The sequence below is a fragment of the Cetorhinus maximus genome, chromosome 31, assembly GCF_964194155.1.
Source record: "Cetorhinus maximus chromosome 31, sCetMax3.hap1.1, whole genome shotgun sequence".
In the NCBI taxonomy this organism is placed as follows: Eukaryota; Metazoa; Chordata; class Chondrichthyes; order Lamniformes; family Cetorhinidae; genus Cetorhinus; species Cetorhinus maximus.
In genome coordinates, this window is record NC_135909.1 from 10,722,251 (window position 1) to 10,746,610 (window position 24,360).

Sequence of the window (24,360 nt, forward strand, 5' to 3'; positions counted from 1 at the left end):
CAGGGTTTGGGAAACAGCAGTTTCAGCTCAGCCACTCGGCGACCTGGAATTCCCGCAGTCTGAGCGACTGCAGCCGGACTCTAGCTCTGATTGGTCAGCCTCTTCCTAGTCTAATTCTTAACCAATCGCTGAGTCAGGGAGAAGAAATCGAAAATTATGATTGATTTACTTTTTTTTGCATTCGAAAAGCCCGCCAATTCCAGTGTTGGAAAATGCAAGATAATCTTAATTTTCAGGCAACAATTTTTAATCTCTCACTTTATGATCTGTTATACTGCGCTCCCTGTCACAAGATCTTGGCGCTATTTTCGGAGCTATTTTCAGAATTTGTCATCTCCTTTCAGGAACCGGGATCTGTCAGGCCGGGAATAGCGGGAGAATCGAGCCGGTCACTTTCTCCGCTCATTATCGTCATGAACAGCCCAGAATGAGGGCAATGGGAAGGGATCTGAAGCCCCCAGCACCGGTTCCATTTTATTACCCACTCCAGACCTCTAAGGGAGCGGCGATTTTTAGGATAAAAACAAAAAACTGCGGATGCTGGAAATCCAAAACAAAAATAAAAATACCTGGAAGAACTCAGCAAGTCTGGCAGCATCTGCGGAGAGGATCTGTTGAAGAGTCATAGCGACTCGAAATGTTAACTGTGTTCCTCTCCGCAGATGCTGCCAGAGCTGCTGAGTTTTTCAAGGCATTTTTATTTTTGTTTCGGTGAATTTTAGGGTTGGTTGTGCTGTAGGGAGCAATGGACAGTCCGTCAATTTTTGCCTGCGAAGTCCAGCACTGACTTTCCACAGTTCAAACAACAGACTGGTGTTTCTGTCCAAAAATAAGCAGGTTCATCAGGATGATGCCGGGTTTAAAAATTGTTGGAAGAGGTTAAATGAACAGGAATTTCATTCGGGTAAGGAAATATTGAATTGCAGTGAAATGGTATTTTTAATTTTTAAAAATTGAGGAACAAAGTCTTCTGATATCGAGTCGGTCAACGGCTGGAAATAAAGGCCGAATTTTTGAAATGGGCAATTAAAAACAACTCGACCAATGGGGACCTGAGGTGCCAGGGATTAATTCATTGGTTAGATTTTGGATAAAACTGCCTGGGCGCAAGGCTCCAGCCAATTACTGTTCGGGGCGGTTCCTCTCAGAGTTTAAAAAGGCGGATTGGGCAGCAGACTGTCTTAATAGTTCTTGCATCTCAGGTTGTGGTGAATCTGTTCAGAAAAGAGGCCACGTTCTTTGGGAACTGGGCTGACCGATCCTTTGTCCCCTTCACTGTCAGGGCTGACGGCCTGAAGGTGCTGGGGATATGGTTCGGAGGGACCGGGGCATGCGTTAGAAACTGGAAGGAGCGAGTGGCTATGGTGAAAAGGAAACTGGGCATGTGGGAGCGACGCTCCCTCTCCATTGCGGGTAAGAACCTGGTCATCAGGTGTGAGGTACTCTCGCTGTTGCTGTACGTGGCGCAGGTCTGGCCCATTCCACACTCCTGCGCGATGGCGATCACTCGAGCCATCTTCCGCTTTATCTGGAGGTCGAAAATGGATCGTGTCTGCAGGGACGCGATGTACAAGCCTCTAGATAAAGGGGGAAAAAACGTGCCCAACATCGCCCTCATACTGATGGCCACCTTTGTGTGTGGCTGCATCAAGCGGTGCGTAGACCCTCAGTACGCAAACACCAAGTGTCACTACGTGCTGAGGTTCTACCTGTCCCCGGTGTTGCGAAGGATGGGTCTGGCCACGCTGCCGCGGAACGCTCCAAGTAGTTGGACCGTGCCGTACCACCTGTCCCTGGTGGAAAAATTTATGCAGAAAAACACCTTTGACCACAAGTCCATCAGGCAGTGGTCAGCACGTAACGTCCTAGAGGCCCTGAGGGATAAGGAGAGGGTGGACCCTGTGGGATGGTTCCCCGAGCAGACTGTCAAAGTCATTTGGCAGAATGCCTCATCGCCAGAACTTTCCAACAAGCACCAAGACGTAGCTTGGCTGGTGGTGAGAAAGGCCCTCCCCGTCAGATCCTTCCTACACGCCAGGAGTCTCACCCCCTCTGCACGATGCCCTCGAGGTGGCTGTGGTGGGGAAGAGACCGTTGTTCACCTCCTTGTGGATTGTGCCTTTGCAAAGAAAGTCTGGAGAGAGATGCAGTGGTTGCTGTCGAGGTTCATCCCGAGCAGTTCTGTGACACAGGACTCTGTGCTCTACGGGCTGTTCCCAGGGACACACACCGAGACAAACATCGACTGCAGCTGGAGGATCATCAACTCGGTGAAAGAGGCGCTTTGGTCTGCCCGAAACTTGTTGGTCTTCCAGCACAAAGAGTTGTCCCCGACCGATTGTTGCGGACTGGCACAATCCAAAGTCCAGGACTACGTGCTGAGGGACGCACTAAAGCTTGGGGCAGCTGCCGCAAAGGCGCAACGGGGAAGGGTCGCTGTCTAAGACCTTTCTACCACAGCGCACCGAGAGACTGGGAACTGTTTAGAGCCCCTCGGGCTGTACAGATCAAAATGAAAGGCTGTAAATGATTGTAATATTGTTTGTACTGATGCACCTGGTGATACATTTTGTAAAAGTTTAACCTGGATTGTACCCTTGTAATGTTGTTTTTGAAATGGTTTTGAATGTGATTGAAGATTTTTTATGAATAAAGTATATTTTTACAAAAAAAAAAAAAAAGAAAATGGCCAGGACCAAGCAGACAGCGCGCAAATCGACCGGAGGGAAAGCTCCCCGCAAACAGCTGGCGACCAAAGCGGCCCGGAAGAGCGCTCCAGCAACGGGCGGCGTGAAGAAGCCTCATCGCTACAGACCCGGCACTGTGGCTCTGAGGGAGATCCGCCGCTACCAGAAATCCACCGAGCTGCTCATTCGCAAACTGCCCTTCCAGCGCCTGGTGCGAGAGATCGCTCAGGATTTCAAGACAGACCTGCGCTTCCAGAGCTCGGCCGTCATGGCCCTGCAGGAGGCCAGCGAGGCTTACCTGGTGGGGCTCTTTGAGGACACCAACCTGTGCGCCATCCACGCCAAGCGAGTCACCATCATGCCCAAAGACATCCAGCTGGCCCGCCGCATCCGCGGGGAACGCGCCTAAAACCCGGCTTCAGCACCAAGTACAACAAAGGCTCTTTTAAGAGCCAACAGATCGACAAATGAAAGAGCTGCAATCTCCTGTTGTCCACTCCAGGACTTAGACATCGCGAAGATACAATTTGCTCCCTTGCATCAGTTCATTTTTCTTGTCTACAAACCTCTTTTGTGGGATTGATAATCACAGACGATGCAGTTGTAAATTGTAGCGCAGATGGTATATTAATTTCAGCAGAAAATTGGGACTGCGGTCACCTTAGTGCTGTAGGTCACTTCCAATAAAAAGCGGCTGTGAAAATGTATTAAATACTGCGAGCAGACATCAATCCCAAGCAAAGGGTGAGCTGCGGGTTACAAGTCAGTGCTCATGATGTCAATAAAGGCAATGCCTCAAGCAACAAGAGGTGATGACTCCGGTGCACAGACATAGAATCAAAGAATTTGCACAGCACGGGAGGCCATTCGGCCCTTGCGCATGTCTGCATCTGCTCTCCAAATGAGTGTTATGACCTAATGCTTCCCCCCATCCCCCATTCCTGCACATTTTTTCTATTCAAATAATCATCTAATACCCTCTTGAATGCCTCTATTGAACCTGCCTCCACTACACTTCCAGAGAGTGCATTCCAGTCCCGAACCACTCGGGTGGAAATGTAATTTCTCTGTTGATGCGAGTTGGTTGTCCTTGCGGATCATTAGAAACGCTTCACCATTACTGAAATTCGGCACGCAGCAGACAGACAATAGGTCACCCTTTCACAGACTCTGTGAGTGGCTCTGAAAAGAGCCTTTGGCTTATCAGATAAAAGAATGGCCGCTTCACTTGGTCTTCGAGGCCGCAGAGGCGCTGGTTTTCTTGGGCAGAAGCACGGCCTGGATATTAGGCAGCACACCGCCCTGAGCGATGGTCACCCCTCCCAGCAGCTTGTTGAGCTCCTCGTCGTTGCGGACGGCCAGCTGCAGGTGTCTGGGGATGATGCGGGTCTTCTTGTTGTCCCGGGCCGCGTTACCGGCCAGCTCGAGGATTTCAGCCGTCAGATACTCGAGCACAGCAGCCAGATAGACCGGGGCTCCGGCACCCACACGCTCAGCATAGTTGCCCTTTCTCAGGAGCCTGTGAACACGGCCCACCGGGAACTGCAGTCCAGCCCGGGAGGAGCGAGATCTGGCCTTGGACCGAGCTTTACCGCCGGTCTTTCCTCTTCCAGACATTTCACAATCTCACAAACACTTTAATAGAGAATGAGGAAATCCTCGCACATTCGCTTCTCTTATAGCTTCGGGAGGAATGGTGCTGCGGGCATTGCTTGATTGGTCACTTTGTGCTGCGTCTCATAATGTTGTTCATATCACCAATCAGATATCTACTGAACTCACCAATCCGGAGACTTGACGGAGTGAGGGCGGAAAAAAACGGCGCCAAATTTTGAGATTCCAACCGATCTTTTTTTCAAATTTTAAAAGCCCGCCAAATTTGTAAAAAAAAAGCCAAAAAAGAACGGATCGAACATAGTACTAATTGGATAAAAGCAAAATACAGACGATGCTGGAAATCTGAAACAAAAACAAAAATACCTGGAAAAATTCATCTACGGAAAGGAACACAGTTGACGTTTCGAGTCCTAATTGGAAATGGTTATTCAGTATTTATTATTCGAATGTTACATTCTCTTCATCTCTCTCTCTCTTTCCCTGGATTACAGTTATTTGTATATTTCAATTTCTGATTTTCTGTCTGGGTTTATGTGTATCTGAAAACAAGTCGAAAATAACGGCGCAAATTTACGGAATGTATTTTTTTAATTCTACATCGATATATTTATAAAACAAGAAATACATTTCATATAGAAAATCCAGTTAATAGTGAACACGGTCTGACGACAAAGTTTCAAAAATGTCCGTCCCTAATGGGACTATTTCACATTTTATCCTAAATTCCGGATTCGCTTTAAGAATCCGGCATCAATTCTAGATAATCTCGATCCGTCATGAAACCTTCTAAGCAGCCGGCTGAAAGTGCCATTTACATCGTTCTGCTGATAGACGGGAAATTGTAGATATTTGGGACAGCCAAAATTGAACATGCTTGGAGTAAATTTGCCAGCGTCGAGACTGAAGTTTGCTGCACAACCGGTGCTAATAGGAAATCAACTGATCGATTATTGAGGCGAAACTTGAACCGAATTGGAACCTGAGGCATTTGCGTTATATTCGCTCTCTCTCCAAAACCAGGGACAGGGGTCGAATATGACGCGTCTTAAAACAATCGCTTCGTGAGCGGCAAGTCATTAATTTATGGGACATCATTAACGAAGCCCAACAATTGAACGAGTTAAATCTACGTTACCGAGAATCTGATTGAAACGTGATCAAAATAATAATTTCAAAATTCGAAATGCTCCATAGTAAAATCATAACTTGTAACTAAAGAAATCATATAGCTTTTTCAGAGAGATTGTGGGTGGCTCTTAAAAGCCGTTGTGTTGTGAATGTGTTTTTCAGTCAGTTCGGGGGTCTTACTTGGAGCTGGTGTACTTGGTCACCGCCTTTGCAGCGCCTCCCTCTGCAAGATCTGCAAACAGGAAGGGCACCAGACAAATGACTGCAAACAGGCCAAGTGCTGCAACCTGTGTGGCGAGGCAAGTCACCTCTACAGGACCTGCCCCAAACGCTGCCGTACTTACGCACAGGCAGCCAAAGCCGACCACGGGGAAGCAGAAGAAATGTTCCGTGTCACTCCAACCACCAAGGCCCCCAGGGAGCTCAACGGGACAAAGGAGGACACAGAGAGAGACAAGGTGGAGAAAGAGATTGAGGCAACAGAGAGCCAATCAACAGCACTACCCCCTGAACCTTCCAGTCCTCAGGACAGCGAATCAATGGAGGAGGAGGCAGCAGTGGAAAAGCAGCAGGGGGAGTGGCGGACGGTGAAGAACAAGAAAAGTAAGAGGGAGCGAAGAAGAAGCAAAGGCGTTTCCCAGAGAAGCGGCAAGAGGCGTCTCCCATCCGACACGGATGACAAGGGCAGCAGCTCTTCGGATGAGGAAGTGCCAGAGCGGCACCGACAGAAGAGGCGGCAAAGCTCCAGGGCGTTGGAGGACGATACACCCGAGCTCCAGAAAATTGGAGACAACAAGGAGACCAGCGCACCCCAACTTGGCCTGCAACCTGAGGAGGCCAGTGCACCACAGCCCCTGGAATCTGGGAGCAGTGAGGCAATCATCGCACCCCAGCTCCAGGAAGCCGGGAACAGCAACCCCCCAGAGGGGGTGAGTTTTGGAGAAGCTTCTCCAGCAAAGGTCATCTCAAAATCCGCTCACTACGTGAACCTCCAGAAGCCACCGGAGCAGAACACGGCCAAGGAGATCTACCTCAGCCCATCCAAAGTGAAGGAATTTGAGCTCACTACGGGTATGAAGGAGCAGACTAAAGGTCTGGGACTCTCAGAGACAGTGGGTTTGGTAGGAGAATAAATGCTTTAAAATGGGTTTAAAGATTGTATCCATAAATGTGCGTAGCATTAAATCTACTACGCGATGTGTTGCGACCTTGGACTACCTAGCCAAGGTCAAAGCTGACCTGTTGTTTCTGCAGGAGTGTGCGATACCGCACCTCAGCTCCTACAGGCAATGGTCACGATGGTGGTCCCACGGGCCATCGATCTGGTCGGGCGGAAACGACTCTCGTTCCTCCGGCCTGGGTATTCTGCTGCGGGGAGGCAACTTCACCGTCTCCGAGGTCAAGGAGGTGGTGGGCGGGCGACTCCTGGTAGCAGACGTAATGTACAAGAACGCTCCACTCCGGTTAATTAACGTGTACGGCCCGGCACAAGGGGCTGAGCGGCTGGAGGTTTTTCAGCAGCTCCCACTGCTGCTGGCGACCTCCAGGCCGGTCATTCTGGGCGGGGACTTCAACTGCATCATCGATGCGGCTGGACGATCCGGCAGGGCCGGAAGCAGATTGGACGCTACGTCCAGATCCCTGATGGAAACAGTTAAGGATGCCAAGCTGCACGACGTCTTCAGCAACCCTGCAGACGGAGCGCAGCGTAGATACACCTGGTCGCGGCCAGACGGGTCCATTCGTTCCAGGATAGACTTCCTGTTTGTGTCCCGTGCATTCACAGTCAGATCCACCGACGTCAAGCCGGTGTTCTTCTCTGACCACTGCCTCCTACTGGCGGACTGCCACTTGGAGGAAGACCTGAGGGTGGGCAGGGGGGCATGGAAGCTAAATGTGCAACTGCTGACCCCAGAGAACATTGAGGAGCTCAAGAGGGATTACAAAGGTTGGAGAACCGTGAAACCCCTCTTTGAGTCCCTGACACACTGGTGGGAAGTGATCAAGGGAAGCATCAAGAGGTTTTTCATCCTCAAAGGCACCCAGAAAGCTAGAAAGGAACAGAGGGAAATGTCCCGACTCCAGGAAAAGATGCAGAATCTGCTCCGGCTGCAGTCGATGGGGGTCGATGTCAAGGAGGAGCTCCAAGAGGTGAAGGGCCAGCAAGCCTCGCACTTTGCCTCGGAGGCCTCCAAGATCATCTTCCGTTCCAGAGTCCGCTCCGTGGAGCAGGATGAGACGTGCTCACGTTTCTTCTTCCAAAAGGTACACAGAGAGCGCTCTGTGATCAGCAGCCTGAAGGAAGAAGACGGCTCAGTAAAGTCATCACGGTCCGACGTTCTGAGGATCAGCAAATCCTTTTATGCCGGACTGTATGACGTGAAGCCCACGGACAGCACGGCCTCCCAGTCCTTCCTGTCCTCTATCACGGAGGTCCTAGACCACAGTACGCGGGAGAGCCTAGACAAACCGCTAACTCCTGACGAACTGACTAAGGCCCTCGAGTCCTTCGAGAAGAGTAAAACCCCCGGAAGCGACGGCCTGCCGGCGGAGTTGTATTCGGCTCTGTGGGACTTGATCGGCCCAGACCTGCTAGAAGTGTACGAGAGTATGCTCCTGGCCGGCAGCATGTCAGAATCCATGAGGAAAGGCATCATCACCCTCATCTACAAGCACAAGGGGGAAAGGGAGGAAATTAGAAATTGGCGACCCATTTCACTGTTGAATATGGACTATAAGATTCTGTCCAAGGTCATCGCCAACCGGGTCAAATCCGCTCTGGAATTGGTGATTCACCCTGACCAGACCTGCTCTGTGCCAGGCAGGAAGATCTCTGACAGCCTGGCGCTGCTCAGGGATACGATTGCCTATGTACAGGACAGGGGTGTGGATACCTGCCTCATCAGCTTGGATCAGGAGAAGGCCTTTGACAGAATATCGCACACCTACATGGGGGATGTGCTCTCCAAAATGGGCTTTGGGGAGGGAATTCGAAATTGGATCCAACTGCTCTACACTAACATCAGTAGTGCAGTCTCAATCAATGGGTGGGAAACAGATAGCTTTCCGATTAAATCTGGAGTCAGGCAGGGCTGCCCTCTCTCGCCTGTCCTTTTCGTGTGCTGCATAGAACCCTTTGCCGAGTCCATCAGGAAGGATCCGGGCATAAGAGGAGTGACGATCCCAGGCAGTGGAGGCACTCAGGTAAAAGCCTCCCTGTACATGGACGACGTCGCCGTCTTCTGCTCGGATCCGCTGTCGGTGCGCAGACTGATGCACGTCTGCGACCAGTTCGAACTGGCCTCGGGAGCCAAGGTAAATCGTGGGAAGAGCGAGGCCACGTTCTTTGGGAACTGGGCTGACCGATCCTTTGTCCCCTTCACTGTCAGGGCTGACGGCCTGAAGGTGCTGGGGATATGGTTCGGAGGGACCGGGGCATGCGTTAGAAACTGGAAGGAGCGAGTGGCTATGGTGAAAAGGAAACTGGGCATGTGGGAGCGACGCTCCCTCTCCATTGCGGGTAAGAACCTGGTCATCAGGTGTGAGGTACTCTCGCTGTTGCTGTACGTGGCGCAGGTCTGGCCCATTCCACACTCCTGCGCGATGGCGATCACTCGAGCCATCTTCCGCTTTATCTGGAGGTCGAAAATGGATCGTGTCTGCAGGGACGCGATGTACAAGCCTCTAGATAAAGGGGGAAAAAACGTGCCCAACATCGCCCTCATACTGATGGCCACCTTTGTGTGCGGCTGCATCAAGCGGTGCGTAGACCCTCAGTACGCAAACACCAAGTGTCACTACGTGCTGAGGTTCTACCTGTCCCCGGTGTTGCGAAGGATGGGTCTGGCCACGCTGCCGCGGAACGCTCCAAGTAGTTGGACCGTGCCGTACCACCTGTCCCTGGTGGAAAAATTTATGCAGAAAAACACCTTTGACCACAAGTCCATCAGGCAGTGGTCAGCACGTAACGTCCTAGAGGCCCTGAGGGATAAGGAGAGGGTGGACCCTGTGGGATGGTTCCCCGAGCAGACTGTCAAAGTCATTTGGCAGAATGCCTCATCGCCAGAACTTTCCAACAAGCACCAAGACGTAGCTTGGCTGGTGGTGAGAAAGGCCCTCCCCGTCAGATCCTTCCTACACGCCAGGAGTCTCACCCCCTCTGCACGATGCCCCCGAGGTGGCTGTGGTGGGGAAGAGACCGTTGTTCACCTCCTTGTGGATTGTGCCTTTGCAAAGAAAGTCTGGAGAGAGATGCAGTGGTTGCTGTCGAGGTTCATCCCGAGCAGTTCTGTGACACAGGACTCTGTGCTCTACGGGCTGTTCCCAGGGACACACACCGAGACAAACATCAACTGCAGCTGGAGGATCATCAACTCGGTGAAAGACGCGCTTTGGTCTGCCCGAAACTTGTTGGTCTTCCAGCACAAAGAGTTGTCCCCGACCGATTGTTGCGGACTGGCACAATCCAAAGTCCAGGACTACGTGCTGAGGGACGCACTAAAGCTTGGGGCAGCTGCCGCAAAGGCGCAACGGGGAAGGGTCGCTGTCTAAGACCTTTCTACCACAGCGCACCGAGAGACTGGGAACTGTTTAGAGCCCCTCGGGCTGTACAGATCAAAATGAAAGGCTGTAAATGACTGTAATATTGTTTGTACTGATGCACCTGGTGATACATTTTGTAAAAGTTTAACCTGGATTGTACCCTTGTAATGTTGTTTTTGAAATGGTTTTGAATGTGATTGAAGATTTTTATGAATAAAGTATATTTTTACAAAAAAAAACTTGGTCACCGCCTTTGTCCCTTCCGACACGGCGTGCTTGGCCAGTTCCCCGGGCAGCAGCAGGCGCACGGCGGTCTGGATTTCCCGGGAGCTGATGGTGCTTCGCTTGTTGTAATGGGCCAGGCGGGAAGCCTCACCCGCGATGCGCTCGAAAATATCGCTCACGAACGAGTTCATGATGCTCATGGCCTTGGAGGAGATGCCGGTGTCGGGGTGAACCTGCTTCATCACTTTGTAGATGTAGATGGCGTAACTCTCCTTCCGCGACTTTCGCCGCTTCTTGCCGCCCTTCACTACCGGTTTCTTTAAGGCTTTCTTGCCTCCCTTCTTGGGAGCTGGTTTCTTCTCATCAACCATCGTCACTTTCAGACACAGAATAAAACGAACCACTTCCGAGCGCCGATTAAATAGACAGTCTGACAGACCAATGCTAATGAGGAATGGGGAAACGATGATTCTGATTGGACATTTAATAAAATACAACAGCCACTTATTTTGTACTTTTCTCTGTTTGCATTTTTAAAGTGGCCAATCAAATTTCGACTTCTCCACCAATCATTAGCCCTTTTACGACAATCAGGAAATATATTCTATCAGGATTCTCTCTAGTCCCAGTTTCTCAGTTTGTGAAGATACACCGGGAATTGTTGTCTGGCTGTCGGTGCGAGGGGCCTTTCTCCACAGAGGGACTGCACGGAAACGCGGGATTCCTCCCGGAACTCTTGTAACTTGTGCGACTTACTCACTGGGATATTGTGTATGTGTGTGTGAGTGGTAGGGGGTTGGAGTATCGGGAGTGAAATTTGTTCTTGAGGCTGTGGTCCGCTGTAACAAACACTCACACAGTCATAAAAACAAAAAACTACTGCGGATGCTGGAAATCCAAAACAAAAACAGAATTACCTGAAAAAACTCAGCAGGTCTGGCAGCATCGGCGGAGAAGAAAAGAGTTGACGTTTCGAGTCCTCATGACCCTTCAACAGAACAGAGTCATGACTCTTCAACTCACGCACACACATTATTAAAGAATGGGAGTTTCAGAATGATTCCCAAATTTACATTCAGGACCATTGAACTATATTAAAATAATCCCATAATCAAACCATGTATGATATCCTGACAGTTATAGAAAGAATCTTCCATCCACAGCCACACGTGTTACCAGTGACTGACAAATACAGCCAGAGTCCTACACGTAAACTCAGTACCAGAGGCTGAGTAATACAGGATTAATTACACATATACACAGAAATAAAGACAAAAACATCCCCACACAGACACTCTACCAGAGACTAAGAGATAGAAAATGAATTTCCAGTACCACTGAACAATTCAGGTTGAGTCCCAAAAGCTCAATCTGTACCAGAGCCTGATAGATACAGAAAGAATGCCTTACAAACAGGCCAAAGCTTCACAGCTACATAGTCAGACATCAATTACCAAAGACTGGCAGTTACTTAAGGAGAAAACACTCACAGTATCACGAAGTGGTAAATACGGAGTCAATTCCACAGTCACACATCACAAAGTCCAACAGATATGGAATGAAACTCTCACATGTACAGTGTCAAAGACTGACATGCAAATTTCACATTCAAATGTCATACTAATAGAATGGAAATTTGAGAATGAATCACATACTCACATTCAGGTTCATGAATCACAGATAAAGATTGAATCACACATTCACATCGCTTGCCAGGTGCCAACAGACATACAATTGATCCCAGCTTTATATATAGTACCAGAGACTGACTGGTGCAGAATACACCTGAATCTCACATCGAGCAGAATAGATGGACTGATGCATTAAACCTTCAGAAATAGGAGCTGGACTTGGCTATTTGGCCATTCGACCTCCTCCATCATTCATTCAGACAGATGTTCTACCTCAACTCCACTTTGCCGCACTCTCCTTATATCCCTAGTATCCAAAATCAATTGACCTCTGTCTGGAACATACTCAATGGCTGAGCTTCCAAATCTCTCTGGGGTGGAGAATTCCAAAGAATCTCAACACTTTCAGTGAAGACATTTCTCCTCATATCATTCCAAAATGGCCAATGCTGTGATCTGAGATGGTGACCACATGTTGTAGATTCCGGAGCCAGGAGAACCATTTTCTTAGCATCTACCCTGACAAGCCGCTTAAGAGTTTTATTTGTTTCATTTAGATAACCTGTATTCTTCTAAAATCCAGGGAATATAGACCTAGTCTCCTCAATCTCCCCTCATAAGAAATCCACTTGTCACAGAAACCAAGCTAGTGAACAATTATTGCCCTCCCTCTAAAGCAACTATGCCCTTCCTTATGTAAGGAGACCAAACTGCACACAGTACTCCAGGTGTAGCCTTAATTGTGCCCTGGATAAATGGAAGATTTTTCACTCCTGTAATTCAAACCTTTGGAACAAATGTGAACATAACACTTCCCTTCCTATCTGCTTGCTGTACCTGCAGTTTTACTTTCTGTAATTCATGTACAAGGACACCCAGCTCTCTCTGACTGCAAACGTGTTCCAGTCTCACATTCAAACATGTTCTTTTTTCCCCCTTCAAAACTGGGCCCACCCACACTACCATATTGTATTCTATCTGCCATGTTCTTGCCAACTCAGACAACCTGTCTAAATGCCTTAGCAGGTTTTTTGTGTCCTCACAGATTAATTTTCCACCAATTTTGTATCATCAACAAACTTGAATATGTTCCATTCAGTACCCAACTAAATCATCAATATATGTTGTAAGTAACTGATGGCTGTGTTTTATCAAGAGTAAGTTAGAGCCTGCCAATCCGAAAATTCCTGTTTATTCCGACACTGTTTTCTGTCCATTTACTAATCCTTGATCCATGCTAATGTTTGATCCCCAATCACATGTTCTAATTTTGTGTAATAAACTCCTGTGTGGGATCTTTGCAAATTGCTGAGCAAAATTACACCCCCCTCAGATTGCAAGGCCCTGTGTTACCAAAACAAAAGGAGAACCTTAAATACACATTAAATGACAAAGAGATCAGACAAACAGTACCCACTTGTAAGATCTTGCATGAATCCCAATATTGTACCCATACTACAGACTGAACTATGCATTACATACCACTCCCCAAACCTCAGAGTGTCTACAAGCTAGATGATGTATCAGATTGTGTGATATACAGACATTCAGGGTTGTGTTGACAGAGATGGAATTTTAATCCAAAACTCTGACATAATAACTGATTAATACCCACAGCTATTAACTCCAGTTGAAACACATTTTATATTAAACATAAGTCAGGCTTACACTCATGCTACATAGATTAGAATCTCGCAATTGTTACAGCAGAGGGAGGCCACTCAGCCCATCGTATCTGTGCCAGCTCTCTGCAAGAGCAGCTCAGCTGCTCACATATTCTTCCCCGCAGGCCTGTTTAATTTTCCTTTTGTTCTTTTTCTATTTTTCTTTGTGCAGTGAGCTCAACTTATCTATTCACATGCACACAATTGATTCTATTTATGGACAGCGGTCATATCCATTCGACATCCATCCTTTCCCGAGGTTAATAGGCCCAGCTATTCTAAGCCAGTGCTGATTACGGATGAGGTTTCAACTGCAACATGGATAACTCTATATTGGGATTCATGTATCTGCCATCCCCTTCTCCATTACCCTTTACACTCCCTGATAGCAGGTTTAGTTGCCCTGAGCTGTGTCTGGTACCTATCCCAAAATTCTCCTACTGCAGTATAACTGCTTTCATTGGATTTGCCTCAGCAAATGAGGAAGGATCTACCTTGGTTTGTTTGGTTTTAAACACCACTTTTCAAATTCACTCTCCCAGCGAGAAGCCTGATCTACTAAGGATGTAAATCAGAAATTCAGACTTGTATTCTACCTGATTTCCAGGCATTGAAATTAATTTCCAGCCAGATTCCTGTTTTGCACGACCCAGTGGGGAATCTCCTCACTCACAACACAAGGTGAGATAATTACAGGTCTAAAGAGCAGTTGACAAGTCTGACTTTTTAAACATTTATGTGTATAAAGATTGCTAAAAATTTTAAAAAAAGATTGTCAATCTGATATGAAAATGTGAACTTAACGCTGAAGTGGAGAAATTTTCAGGTAGACCCAATTCTGCAAACATCTAGAGAGTTAGTAATCACTGGTCCCAGAGATGTAGAGATACAGAATGAATCTGACATTCACACAGTACCACAGACCAAGAAACACAGAAAAATCTTACAGCCAAAAACTGATAGGGACAAAATGAATCCTTCATTTCTGCAAAGCATCAGGCACTGAGTTAGAAAATGGCTTCAACGCTTACACAGGGTACCAGAGTCCATCAGAAACAAAATGATTTGCAAGCTTCCATAAAGTACCACTGATTGAGAGAGAATTGATCCCACTCATACCAATACTATCCATTGAGGCAAATTCTACATTGTCAGTCTTTGGTGCCGAATGTGACAGTGGGGTTACTTCTGTCAAAAATTGCAAGAGATGGACCTATTGAGAATGAATTACACACTTTGAATCAGTACCAGAGACTGACCGATACAGACTGAATTTCACACTCCCATTCAGCAAAGGATGTTGACAGGTGCAGAGTTAATCTCACATTCACACACAGTATCAGATATTGACAGTGAATGAGAAGTTCAGACTCAGAGATAGTACCACAGGCTGAAAGACATAGAATCAATACAACTCTGACCTACAATGACAGGGACTGACAAATAAAGAATCTCATTCACATACAGTTACAGAGATTGACATGTACAGAATAAATCCAATACTTTTCGTGGCCGAGAGAAACACATGCTGATTTAATTCCGCACTGTCTTATAGTCCCAAGGAGCCAATAATTTCACTTACATGCACCAATAACGGACAGATGCACAATGAGCCTCAGGATATCAAGTGAATCCAACACTGAGACATGGTCCCATCAAGTCACAGACACAGAAGAAATCCAGCCCTCGCACACTGTACCACGGCCTTCCAAACAGTGAAGGAACCCCACTCTCACACACAGAATCAGGGAGTGAATAAATCCAACAATCACAGACTTTACCAAAGCCTCACAATTCCTGAGGGAACCCCACATTACCGTACAGTCCCTCGCACCGACTGCCAGGCGACATTTCCTAGTGTATCTTTACACACTGAGAAATTCCGCCTGGAGAGGGTCTTTGTAAAAAGTATTTCCTGATTGCAGTAAGGAGGCCTATGATTGGTGGAGAAAGCTAAATATGATTGGTCGATTTCTCTATCCAATCAAATAAATCACAAATTAAGAACTTGTTTTCTTTTAAAAATGTCCAATAAGAATTGTTGTTTTCTCATTCCTCATTAGCATATATCTGTCAGACTGTCTATTTAATGAGCGGACGGAAGGGGTTTGGTTTATTTCTGTGGCTGAAATTGAGATTGACGATGGTTGAAGAGAAGAAGAAACCAGTTGCTAAGAAGGGCGCCAAGAAAGCGGTGAATAAGCCGTCAGGAAAGGGCGGCAAGAAGCGGCGAAAGTCGAGGAAGGAGAGTTACTCCATCTACATCTACAAAGTGATGAAGCAGGTTCATCCCGACACCGGCATCTCCTCTAAGGCCATGAGCATCATGAACTCGTTCGTGAGCGATATTTTCGAGCGCATCGCGGGTGAGGCTTCCCGCCTGGCCCATTACAACAAGCGCAGCACCATCAGCTCCCGGGAGATCCAGACCGCCGTGCGCCTGCTGCTGCCCGGGGAACTGGCCAAGCACGCCGTGTCGGAAGGGACAAAGGCGGTGACCAAGTACACCAGCTCCAAGTAAAACCCCCGAACTGACTGAAAAACACATTCACAAAACAAAGGCTCTTTTAAGAGCCGCTCACAATCTCTACTAAGGAGCTGCACCCGACATCTTCCTACTGGATTATTATAATATAAAATAACTTCCACTGCTGTTAGTGTCTCCTGTCCTGTAACCCAGACACTAACCCTTTAATTAGCTCATCGGCCTTCGCTTTGTGCTGAAAGCGGTTATTCTGTTATCACAGCCTTTAAGTGACCTCATTAGCTGCTGTTTTCAACGTTAATTGTCCCTTCCCCCAATTCCTGAAACAGTTACTGAGTCATTTTATTAATTTTCCGCAGGGTAACAGCCGGAGTGGGATTATTACAGAGCGGAATAAGAACAGTCTGAGGACTCGATCAGCTCCCTCTTTACAGCGAAGGGTGTTCGGTTCAGAGTGAAGTCTGAACGGAATGTTTCACTCCTGGGAAAGCGGTGACCCGGGATTGATTCCCTCCCGGGACAGTTAGAAAGCGACAGGAGAATGAACCACATTTAAACAAAATGATAAAACCCGCGCCTGCGATTGGTGATGACACGAGCTGAATAAAACCAAATAAAGAGAAGGGATTTGAAATCTCAGACCAAAGACGACATTTACTTTAATCCGCTTCTTTCCCGCAGTGAAATTGGCGGGCTTTTTAAAATGGACATTTTTCTGGTTCTGACGGTTATTTGCAAATCCCGCCCTTTTCTGCTTCCATTTATCTGATTGGTGAAGAATATAGGCAAATAAGTGGATTGAACAGAGACCAATGAGACGAGTTTTCAGTTTATAAGAACAGTAAACGCTGGAGAAATTGTTCATTTTTTTGCCGAATTGTTTGTGAGGTTGTGGAAATGTCTGGAAGAGGAAAGACCGGCGGTAAAGTTCGCTCCAAGGCCAAGTCTCGCTCCTCCCGGGCTGGATTGCAGTTCCCGGTGGGCCGTGTTCACAGGCTCCTGAGAAAGGGCAACTATGCTGAGCGTGTGGGTGCCGGAGCCCCGGTCTATCTGGCTGCTGTGCTCGAGTATCTGACGGCTGAAATCCTCGAGCTGGCTGGTAACGCGGCCCGGGACAACAAGAAGACCCGCATCATCCCCAGACACCTGCAGCTGGCCGTCCGCAACGACGAGGAGCTCAACAAGCTGCTGGGAGGGGTGACCATCGCTCAGGGCGGGGTGCTACCTAACATCCAGGCCGTGCTTCTGCCCAAGAAAACCAGCGCCGCTGCGGGCTCGAAGACCAAGTGAAGCGGCCATTCTTTAATCTAATAACCCAAAGGCTCTTTTCAGAGCCACTCACAGAGTCTGTGAAAGGGTGAACTATTGTCTGTCCGCGGCCGGACCAAATTTGTAAGTGATTCTGGACCAATAATGGCGAAGGAAGAACTCGCACAACGTTTGAGAAGTATTTAGTTGAGCCCTCGAAACGACATAACTAAAAGTACTACGGGCTAAGTGCTGGAGAATAGAATTAGAATAGATAGGTGCTTGATGATCGGCACGGTTACGATGGACCTGTTTCTGTGCTGTATAACGCTATGACCTCTCTAGTGCAACAACATCCTTCCTATACGGGCAGATGAGTTTTTCCCAGGCTGCTGTGGAAGGCAAGGGAGGAGATTGCAGGGACCTTGTTATTAATTTTCAAATCGTTGACCACAGGAGAGGTGAAAGGACTGGAGGACAGCTAATGGTTTCCATTATTCAAAAAGGGGGCTAGGGATAAACCAAAGAACTATAGGCCAGTCAGTCTTAACATCAGTGGTAGGGAAACTTATGAAAAAGATTCTGAGGGACACAATTAATTTCCACTTGGAGAGGCAAGGATTAATCAAGGATAGTCAGTCCGGCACGGACACGAGCGGCCTGTTTCTTTGCTGTATAACTGACTAAAAACAACCATCAAAAATATCTGCGCACTGGAGGGTTACTATCGGACAATCGCTTCATGTTCATAGTGTAACCTTATAATAACAATGAGTATTGACTTACAAACCGTACCTCACCCTGTGCCGCAATTCGTTGGAAAAAAATCCGTGGCCTAAAATATTCGCAGACATAACCTGAGCTGCAATTGATAACTGCATCATCTGTATTCTCTCAATTCTACAACCTCTATGTCGACAAGACAAATAAACCGGTGCAAGGGAGAATAAATTTTATCTTCGAGTTGTTTAAGTGCTGGAGTGTTTAACAGGAGATCGCAGCTCTTTCATTTGTCGATTTAGTGGCTCTTAAAAGAGCCTTTGTTGTACTTGGTGCTGAAGCCGGGTTTTAGGCGCGTTCCCCGCGGATGCGGCGGGCCAGCTGGATGTCTTTGGGCATGATGGTGACTCGCTTGGCGTGGATGGCGCACAGGTTGGTGTCCTCAAAGAGCCCCACCAGGTAAGCCTCGCTGGCCTCCTGCAGGGCCATGACGGCCGAGCTCTGGAAGCGCAGGTCTGTCTTGAAATCCTGAGCGATCTCTCGCACCAGGCGCTGGAAGGGCAGTTTGCGAATGAGCAGCTCGGTGGATTTCTGGTAGCGGCGGATCTCCCTCAGAGCCACAGTGCCGGGTCTGTAGCGATGAGGCTTCTTCACGCCGCCCGTTGCTGGAGCGCTCTTCCGGGCCGCTTTGGTAGCCAGCTGTTTGCGGGGAGCTTTCCCTCCGGTCGATTTGCGCGCTGTCTGCTTGGTCCTGGCCATTTCCTGAACAGATTCACCACAGGCTGAGATACAAGAACTATTAATGCAGTCCGCTCTACAATCCGCCTTTTTAAACTCTGTGAGGAACCGCCCCGAACAGTAATTGGCTGCAGCCATACGCCCAGGCAGTTTTATCCAAAATCTAACCAATGAATTAATCCCTGGCACCTCAGGTCCCCATTGGTCGAGTTGTTTTTAATTGGCCATTTCAAAAATTCCGCCAATTTTTTGCAGCCGATTCCCGTCTCGAGAATATGCTTCGTTCTTCCCTTTTTTGTAAATTAAAAATACAATTTTTCACTCTCACTCGCTATTTCCTAACCCCAATGAAATTCCAGTTCATGTGATCTGTCCCGGCAATTTTTAAACCAGGTATCATCCTGGTGAATCTGCTCATTTTTAGACAGAAACACCAGTCTGTTGTTTGAACTGTGTAAAGTCAGTGCTGAATTTCCGAGGCAAAAATTGAAGGACTGTCCATTGCTCCCTACAGCACAACTAACCCTCGAAATCGCCGCTCACTTCGAGGAATGGAATGGGAAATAAAATAGAAACGGTGCTGGGGGCATCAGACCCCTTCCCATTGCCCTCATTCTGGGCTGTTCATGCCGATAAAGAGCGGCTCGAATTTCCGTTATTCCCAGTCTAAGTCTACACGAACATACGTGCGAATATTTGGATTAGGAGCAGGAGGAGGCCACTCAGCCCATCAAGCCTGCCTCGCCTGATCCTGATATGATTGTAACCTCAAATCCACTGACGGATTGAACGGCTGGTGTCAGAGGAACCGCCAGATCCTGTCATTACTACCTGACTAATTATTCATTTAAAACAAAACCTATCGAAAATATGAGGCAGTGGAGAGGCCTTTCAGTGTCAGTGCAGAATGGGCCATCCGGGTAAATAAACCATTAAAAAGATTCTCAGTACATTCCCGTCCAGAACAAATCAGGCACTAACATTCCAGATCAAAGCGCATCCCAGCTCCCGTTCCCAGGTTTCTGCTCTCTCTGTGAGGCGGTGGGTGGCTCTTAAAAGAGCCTTTGTTGTTGTGTTTGGTAGAGAGAGTCGAGTTGTTCAGCCGCCGAATCCATAGAGAGTGCGGCCCTGGCGTTTCAGAGCGTACACCACATCCATGGCAGTGACCGTCTTGCGCTTGGCGTGTTCAGTGTAGGTGACCGCATCCCTGATCACATTCTCCAGGAAAACCTTCAGCACCCCGCGAGTCTCCTCATAGATCAAACCCGAGATCCGCTTGACACCGCCACGGCGAGCCAGGCGGCGGATTGCTGGTTTGGTGATGCCCTGGATATTATCACGAAGCACTTTGCGGTGCCGCTTTGCTCCGCCTTTCCCCAGTCCTTTGCCTCCTTTCCCTCTGCCAGACATGATGATTCTTCACTCAGATCGCTGCTGAATATGAGAGATGAGCTGTTTCGGTTCCTCCTTTATAGAGCCCGCCCCGACCTGACTGAGAAAGGAGCATAGAGTGAGAGGCGGGACGGGGAGGAGACTAAATGACAGACAGAACAGAGGAATGTCTATGATAATCCAGCTCCACCCCCTGCCTGTCGAAACGACATTTTATTTAATTGTCGACAATGGAAGTTAACACAGCGCTCGGCACAAAACTTATCGATTGGAGCTTCATGTTCAACGGTTCTAGAAACCCGCAGCTTTTAATTGCAGACCTTTACAAATAAAATTCTGTAATATTCCAGCCCAAGTACATACACTATACCCCGTCAAATCCGCCTGTTTCCACTTCACTCCCAGCTTCTGTTCTATCCCCACACACCTCCCCTCCAGGAGGGTTGAGCAGTTTACCGACACCTCACTCAAGCTGAATTAGACAAACTCATGTGTTGGGCTTTGAGTTGTAACGCGGGGTTACTCCGCCCGGGTAACTGTCTTACACACTCTCACCTTGAATCTGTGAAAAGGGAACGTGCAGAAACTGACAGAGCAGCTGAACAAATCCCCAGTTACAATGGTGCACGGACCCCGCTGTTTTATTGCAGATTGGGGGAGGGGCTGGGTATAGTGCATGTCAGTGAGATACCGGGAATTTTCAATTGAATATAAATCACTTCAGTGTGAAACCTGCTCCCAGCGCCGGGACAGGGACATTTGATTCGGGGATCAGCTCTTTCCTGAGAGACGTGGGCGGCTCTGAGAAGAGCCTTTGTGTTCAGAGGTTTACAATTTGCTCGGCTGGTTTCATTTCTTTCCTGGCGCTGCTTTCTTAGCCTTTGCTGCTTTCACTTTGGGCTTGGCCTTCGACGATTTATCCACTTTTTTTAAAACCTTTCCGCCCGTCACCTTCTTGGCGGGAGATTTTTTCTTCAGCGCTGCTTTCTTCACCGCCTTTTTTGGAGTTGCCGCCTTCTTGCTGCTTGTTTTCTTGACTGTTGCTTTCTTCGCTGGGGATTTCTTGGCTGTTACTTTCTTGGCTGGAGATTTCTTAGCTGCTGGTTTTTTTGTTTTCACCTTCTTGGCCGCTGGTTTCTTCACTAAAGATTTCTTGGCTGTTGGTTTCTTCTCCTTCTTTCCCACTTTCCCCTGGGATTCCTTCTTAGGGATTTTGAAGGAGCCGGAGGCGCCCTGTCCCTTTACCTGCACCAGGGAGCCGCTCTCCACCTTCCTCCTGATACTGAGCCTGATCTGGGAGCCGAGCTTCCCCACATCGACACCGCTGCCAGACAAAGCTTTCTTTATCGCGGCCAGGGACATCCCCTTGCGATCGCTGCAACCCGCCACAATCTTGAGGATCTGTTCGCCTAACTTGGGACCGGCTGCCTTCGATCGGGAAGCCGCCTTCTTCTTCTTGGGAGGTTTGACTTGAGCGGCAGCGGCTGGAGGAGCCGTTTCGGCGGCTGCAGTATCAGTCATATCCGAGACTGTGTGTAAAATCTCTCTGACAGTCAGAACTGGATCAGAAATGAAACCAGTGGTGGCGGCTCAGAGCAACTTAAACACAGAGAGCGGACGGGGCAGAGACAACCTGCTGTCAGCTCCCGGCTCCTCCAGCCTCTCTGTGTTTCTCTCTCCTCATAAACTCCCCAATTCCACTTCAAATTGGACATTTCAGATTCCCACACTCGCTTCCTTCTGTTAACAAAATCCGAATCTTTGTTGTCGAGAAAGTTCCATCCGAATTAAAGGCAGAAATTTCGATTTAAACCCGTTTCTTTGCTGCTTTGATCGCGCCCTCTCAGCCGAGCGCTGACTTCTTCTCTGTGTTTCCACTGAAATCTTGAAATTAACGAAAACTTTACCTTAAATTCTCTCTTCAGGGCTGAGCAGGGGAGCATCGCGATCCAATTACAGGGAAATCTTGTGATTTTACACAAGAAGGACTCGGAAATCTGTCGCTGAGGCCGAACACACAAACACAGAGACATTAGTCTAACCCGCCCGCCCCTTTAACACACTCTCGCAGATACAATGTTCACATCTGCACATTGACAGGACAAACTGTGGCTCAGATTTACAGCTCCCAGGACAGGCTTTCCTCTCCTCTCGGCCTGTGCTGTGGATTCACGGGGATTAGTTGTAGTTTCCCAGCTCAGTAACTGTTCAACCCTCTGAGACCGGAGCTGCTCACAGTGTCTGTTCCCCAGATTCAGGAGGCTGCAGCCAATCACAGCTGTGCCTGGGTTAACCCGTAACTGGTTTAAATTATGATCTTGTTCAGAAGCAGATTTATTTTTTGATCATTTGAAGACACAGATTGTGTGCACTCAGCCACTAAACAACACTATCCCGCCTTCATGTGGAGTTCAAAAGAGAGGGGGTGGAGGGATTGATAGAGACAGAGTGAGTGAGGGCGGTGAGACACAGACAATGCATCAGTTGCAGAAATCCTTGTAAGCTCTGGTTTTACCCAGAAAGATTCTCGTGGAGAGGCAGAAGCTGCAGTTTCAGATTGCAATGATATTGTAACAGAGACATATTATTAATCCCACACTCAGGAAAAATGCTGTATTTTAACAGAAGAGAGGCAGTATAAACTATAAGGTCCAGTTCTAAAAATTGTGCAAAGGTCAGAGGGACCTTTAGATCTTTGTAGGTGACACGAGATTTTGAGGGAGTAGTTTGGAAAGCAGATGGGATCATTGGTTTCATCAACAGAGGTACTGAGCATACAAGCAGGAACGTTATGTTTAACATCTATAAAGCTCTGGTTAGGCAGCAACTAGAATATTGTGTCCATTTCTGGTCACCACACTTTTGGAAGAATGTGAGAGTCGTTGAGACGGTGCAAAGGAGATTTACTAGAATAGCTCCAGGCATGAGGGGTTATAGCTGCAAAGTTTGTTTGCGGAATCCAGAGCTGTTCTCCTTGAAGCAGCCGAGATTGAGGGGAGGTCTGAGAGAGGTGTACAAGATTGTTTAGATCAGGTAGACAAAGGAAGGCAGTTCCCATTAGCTGAGAGTAGAAGGATTAGGAGACACGGATTTAAAATTTAAGACAAGATGTGCCGGGGGGAAGTCTGGAAGAACATTGTTACTTTCTGGGTTATCACCTGGATCTTGATCCCGATGGGCATCGTGGAAACGGAGATGGTGAATGATTTCAAATGGAAATTGGGTGGGCGCCTGTGGGAAAAAAAGTTGCAGGCGTAGAGCAGGAGAATGGGACTGACTGGATTATTCTACAGGCAGGCAGTATGGACTGGATGGGCCGAATGGCTTCCTTCTGAGCAGCAATGTCTCCATGACTCTATGACTGTATGTCTCTTTGACAGTCTCAGTGAGTGAGAAACAGTGGCCCATGTTTAAACCTCAGTTCCCTGTTGTACACCCTGCAGCTCAGGGCTGTTAGGTTTCACTCTCAGTGAGTGAGTGTTTCACTCAGATTGAATTAATCTGGAGAGTTCCTGTCTGATATTAACTCCTGCCCGGTCCCAGCAAACACCCCGACTCCCGGGTTCCTCCAGTGTTTCTGTAGGATTGCTTTGTGAAGACAGGTCCCTGAACATCAAACAAGCTGAACAGAAAAATCCCAGGTTGTGTCTCTTAATGGGGCGAGTCCCAGTTTTCACCATCCCCTTTCCCATGAGCTCCAGATCATTTGCTGATCTCGGATAAAAGTGAATTGGAAAACGTTTCACTGCAAAATGGTTTCATGGAATGTTATAGAATTCTGCGCATGCGTCATTCCGACCCACCAGAGCTCAATGGGTGGGAGCAGAAGAGCGCATGCACGCGGCTCTCCCCCAGTTTTATCTGGGACAGGATGAGCCACCAATGGAATGACTCCGGTCCTGGGGGAATGGAACAAACAGCAGCCTCCTGGGAGGAGGGAGACAGAATGGCAAGAAGCTGTTATTGAAAATCACTGCTGCTTTCTCTCCGCAAAGCAACAGTGAATATTCCTGGTTGAGTTCACACTCCCCTGGTTTGTTGATATTGGACAGTGAAGAGTGGGAACAGAGCCGGACAGTCAGGATGTGGGGAGTCAGACAAAGAGCAGCTATTGTAGGCACAAGGTGTGAAGACAGGCACGTTTTAAACAGTGGCTGTTTGGTTTCGGTGACAGTTTTATTAGTGGAGATGGCGTCGTAGCAGGAATCTAGAGTTCCAAGTTAATGAACATAAGAACAGAAGGAATAAAGAGCAGGAATAGGCCACTCGGCCCCTCGAATTTG

At 48.0% G+C, this 24,360-nt stretch overlaps 2 protein-coding genes across 2 annotated transcripts; one reads left to right on the forward strand and one right to left on the reverse strand.

Moving 5' to 3' along the window:
* Positions 1-15,637: 15,637 nt before the first annotated feature.
* On the forward strand, positions 15,638-16,038 carry LOC144670259 (histone H2B type 1-M-like). The gene has a single exon (XM_078532746.1). It carries the CDS (start codon positions 15,638-15,640, stop codon positions 16,013-16,015), a length of 378 nt encoding a protein of 125 aa, XP_078388872.1. The 3' UTR covers positions 16,016-16,038.
* Positions 16,039-20,926: 4,888 nt separating this feature from the next.
* On the reverse strand, positions 20,927-21,598 carry LOC144670260 (histone H1.5-like). The gene has a single exon (XM_078532747.1). It carries the CDS (start codon positions 21,596-21,598, stop codon positions 20,927-20,929), a length of 672 nt encoding a protein of 223 aa, XP_078388873.1.
* Between the last annotated feature and the right edge of the window lie 2,762 nt (positions 21,599-24,360).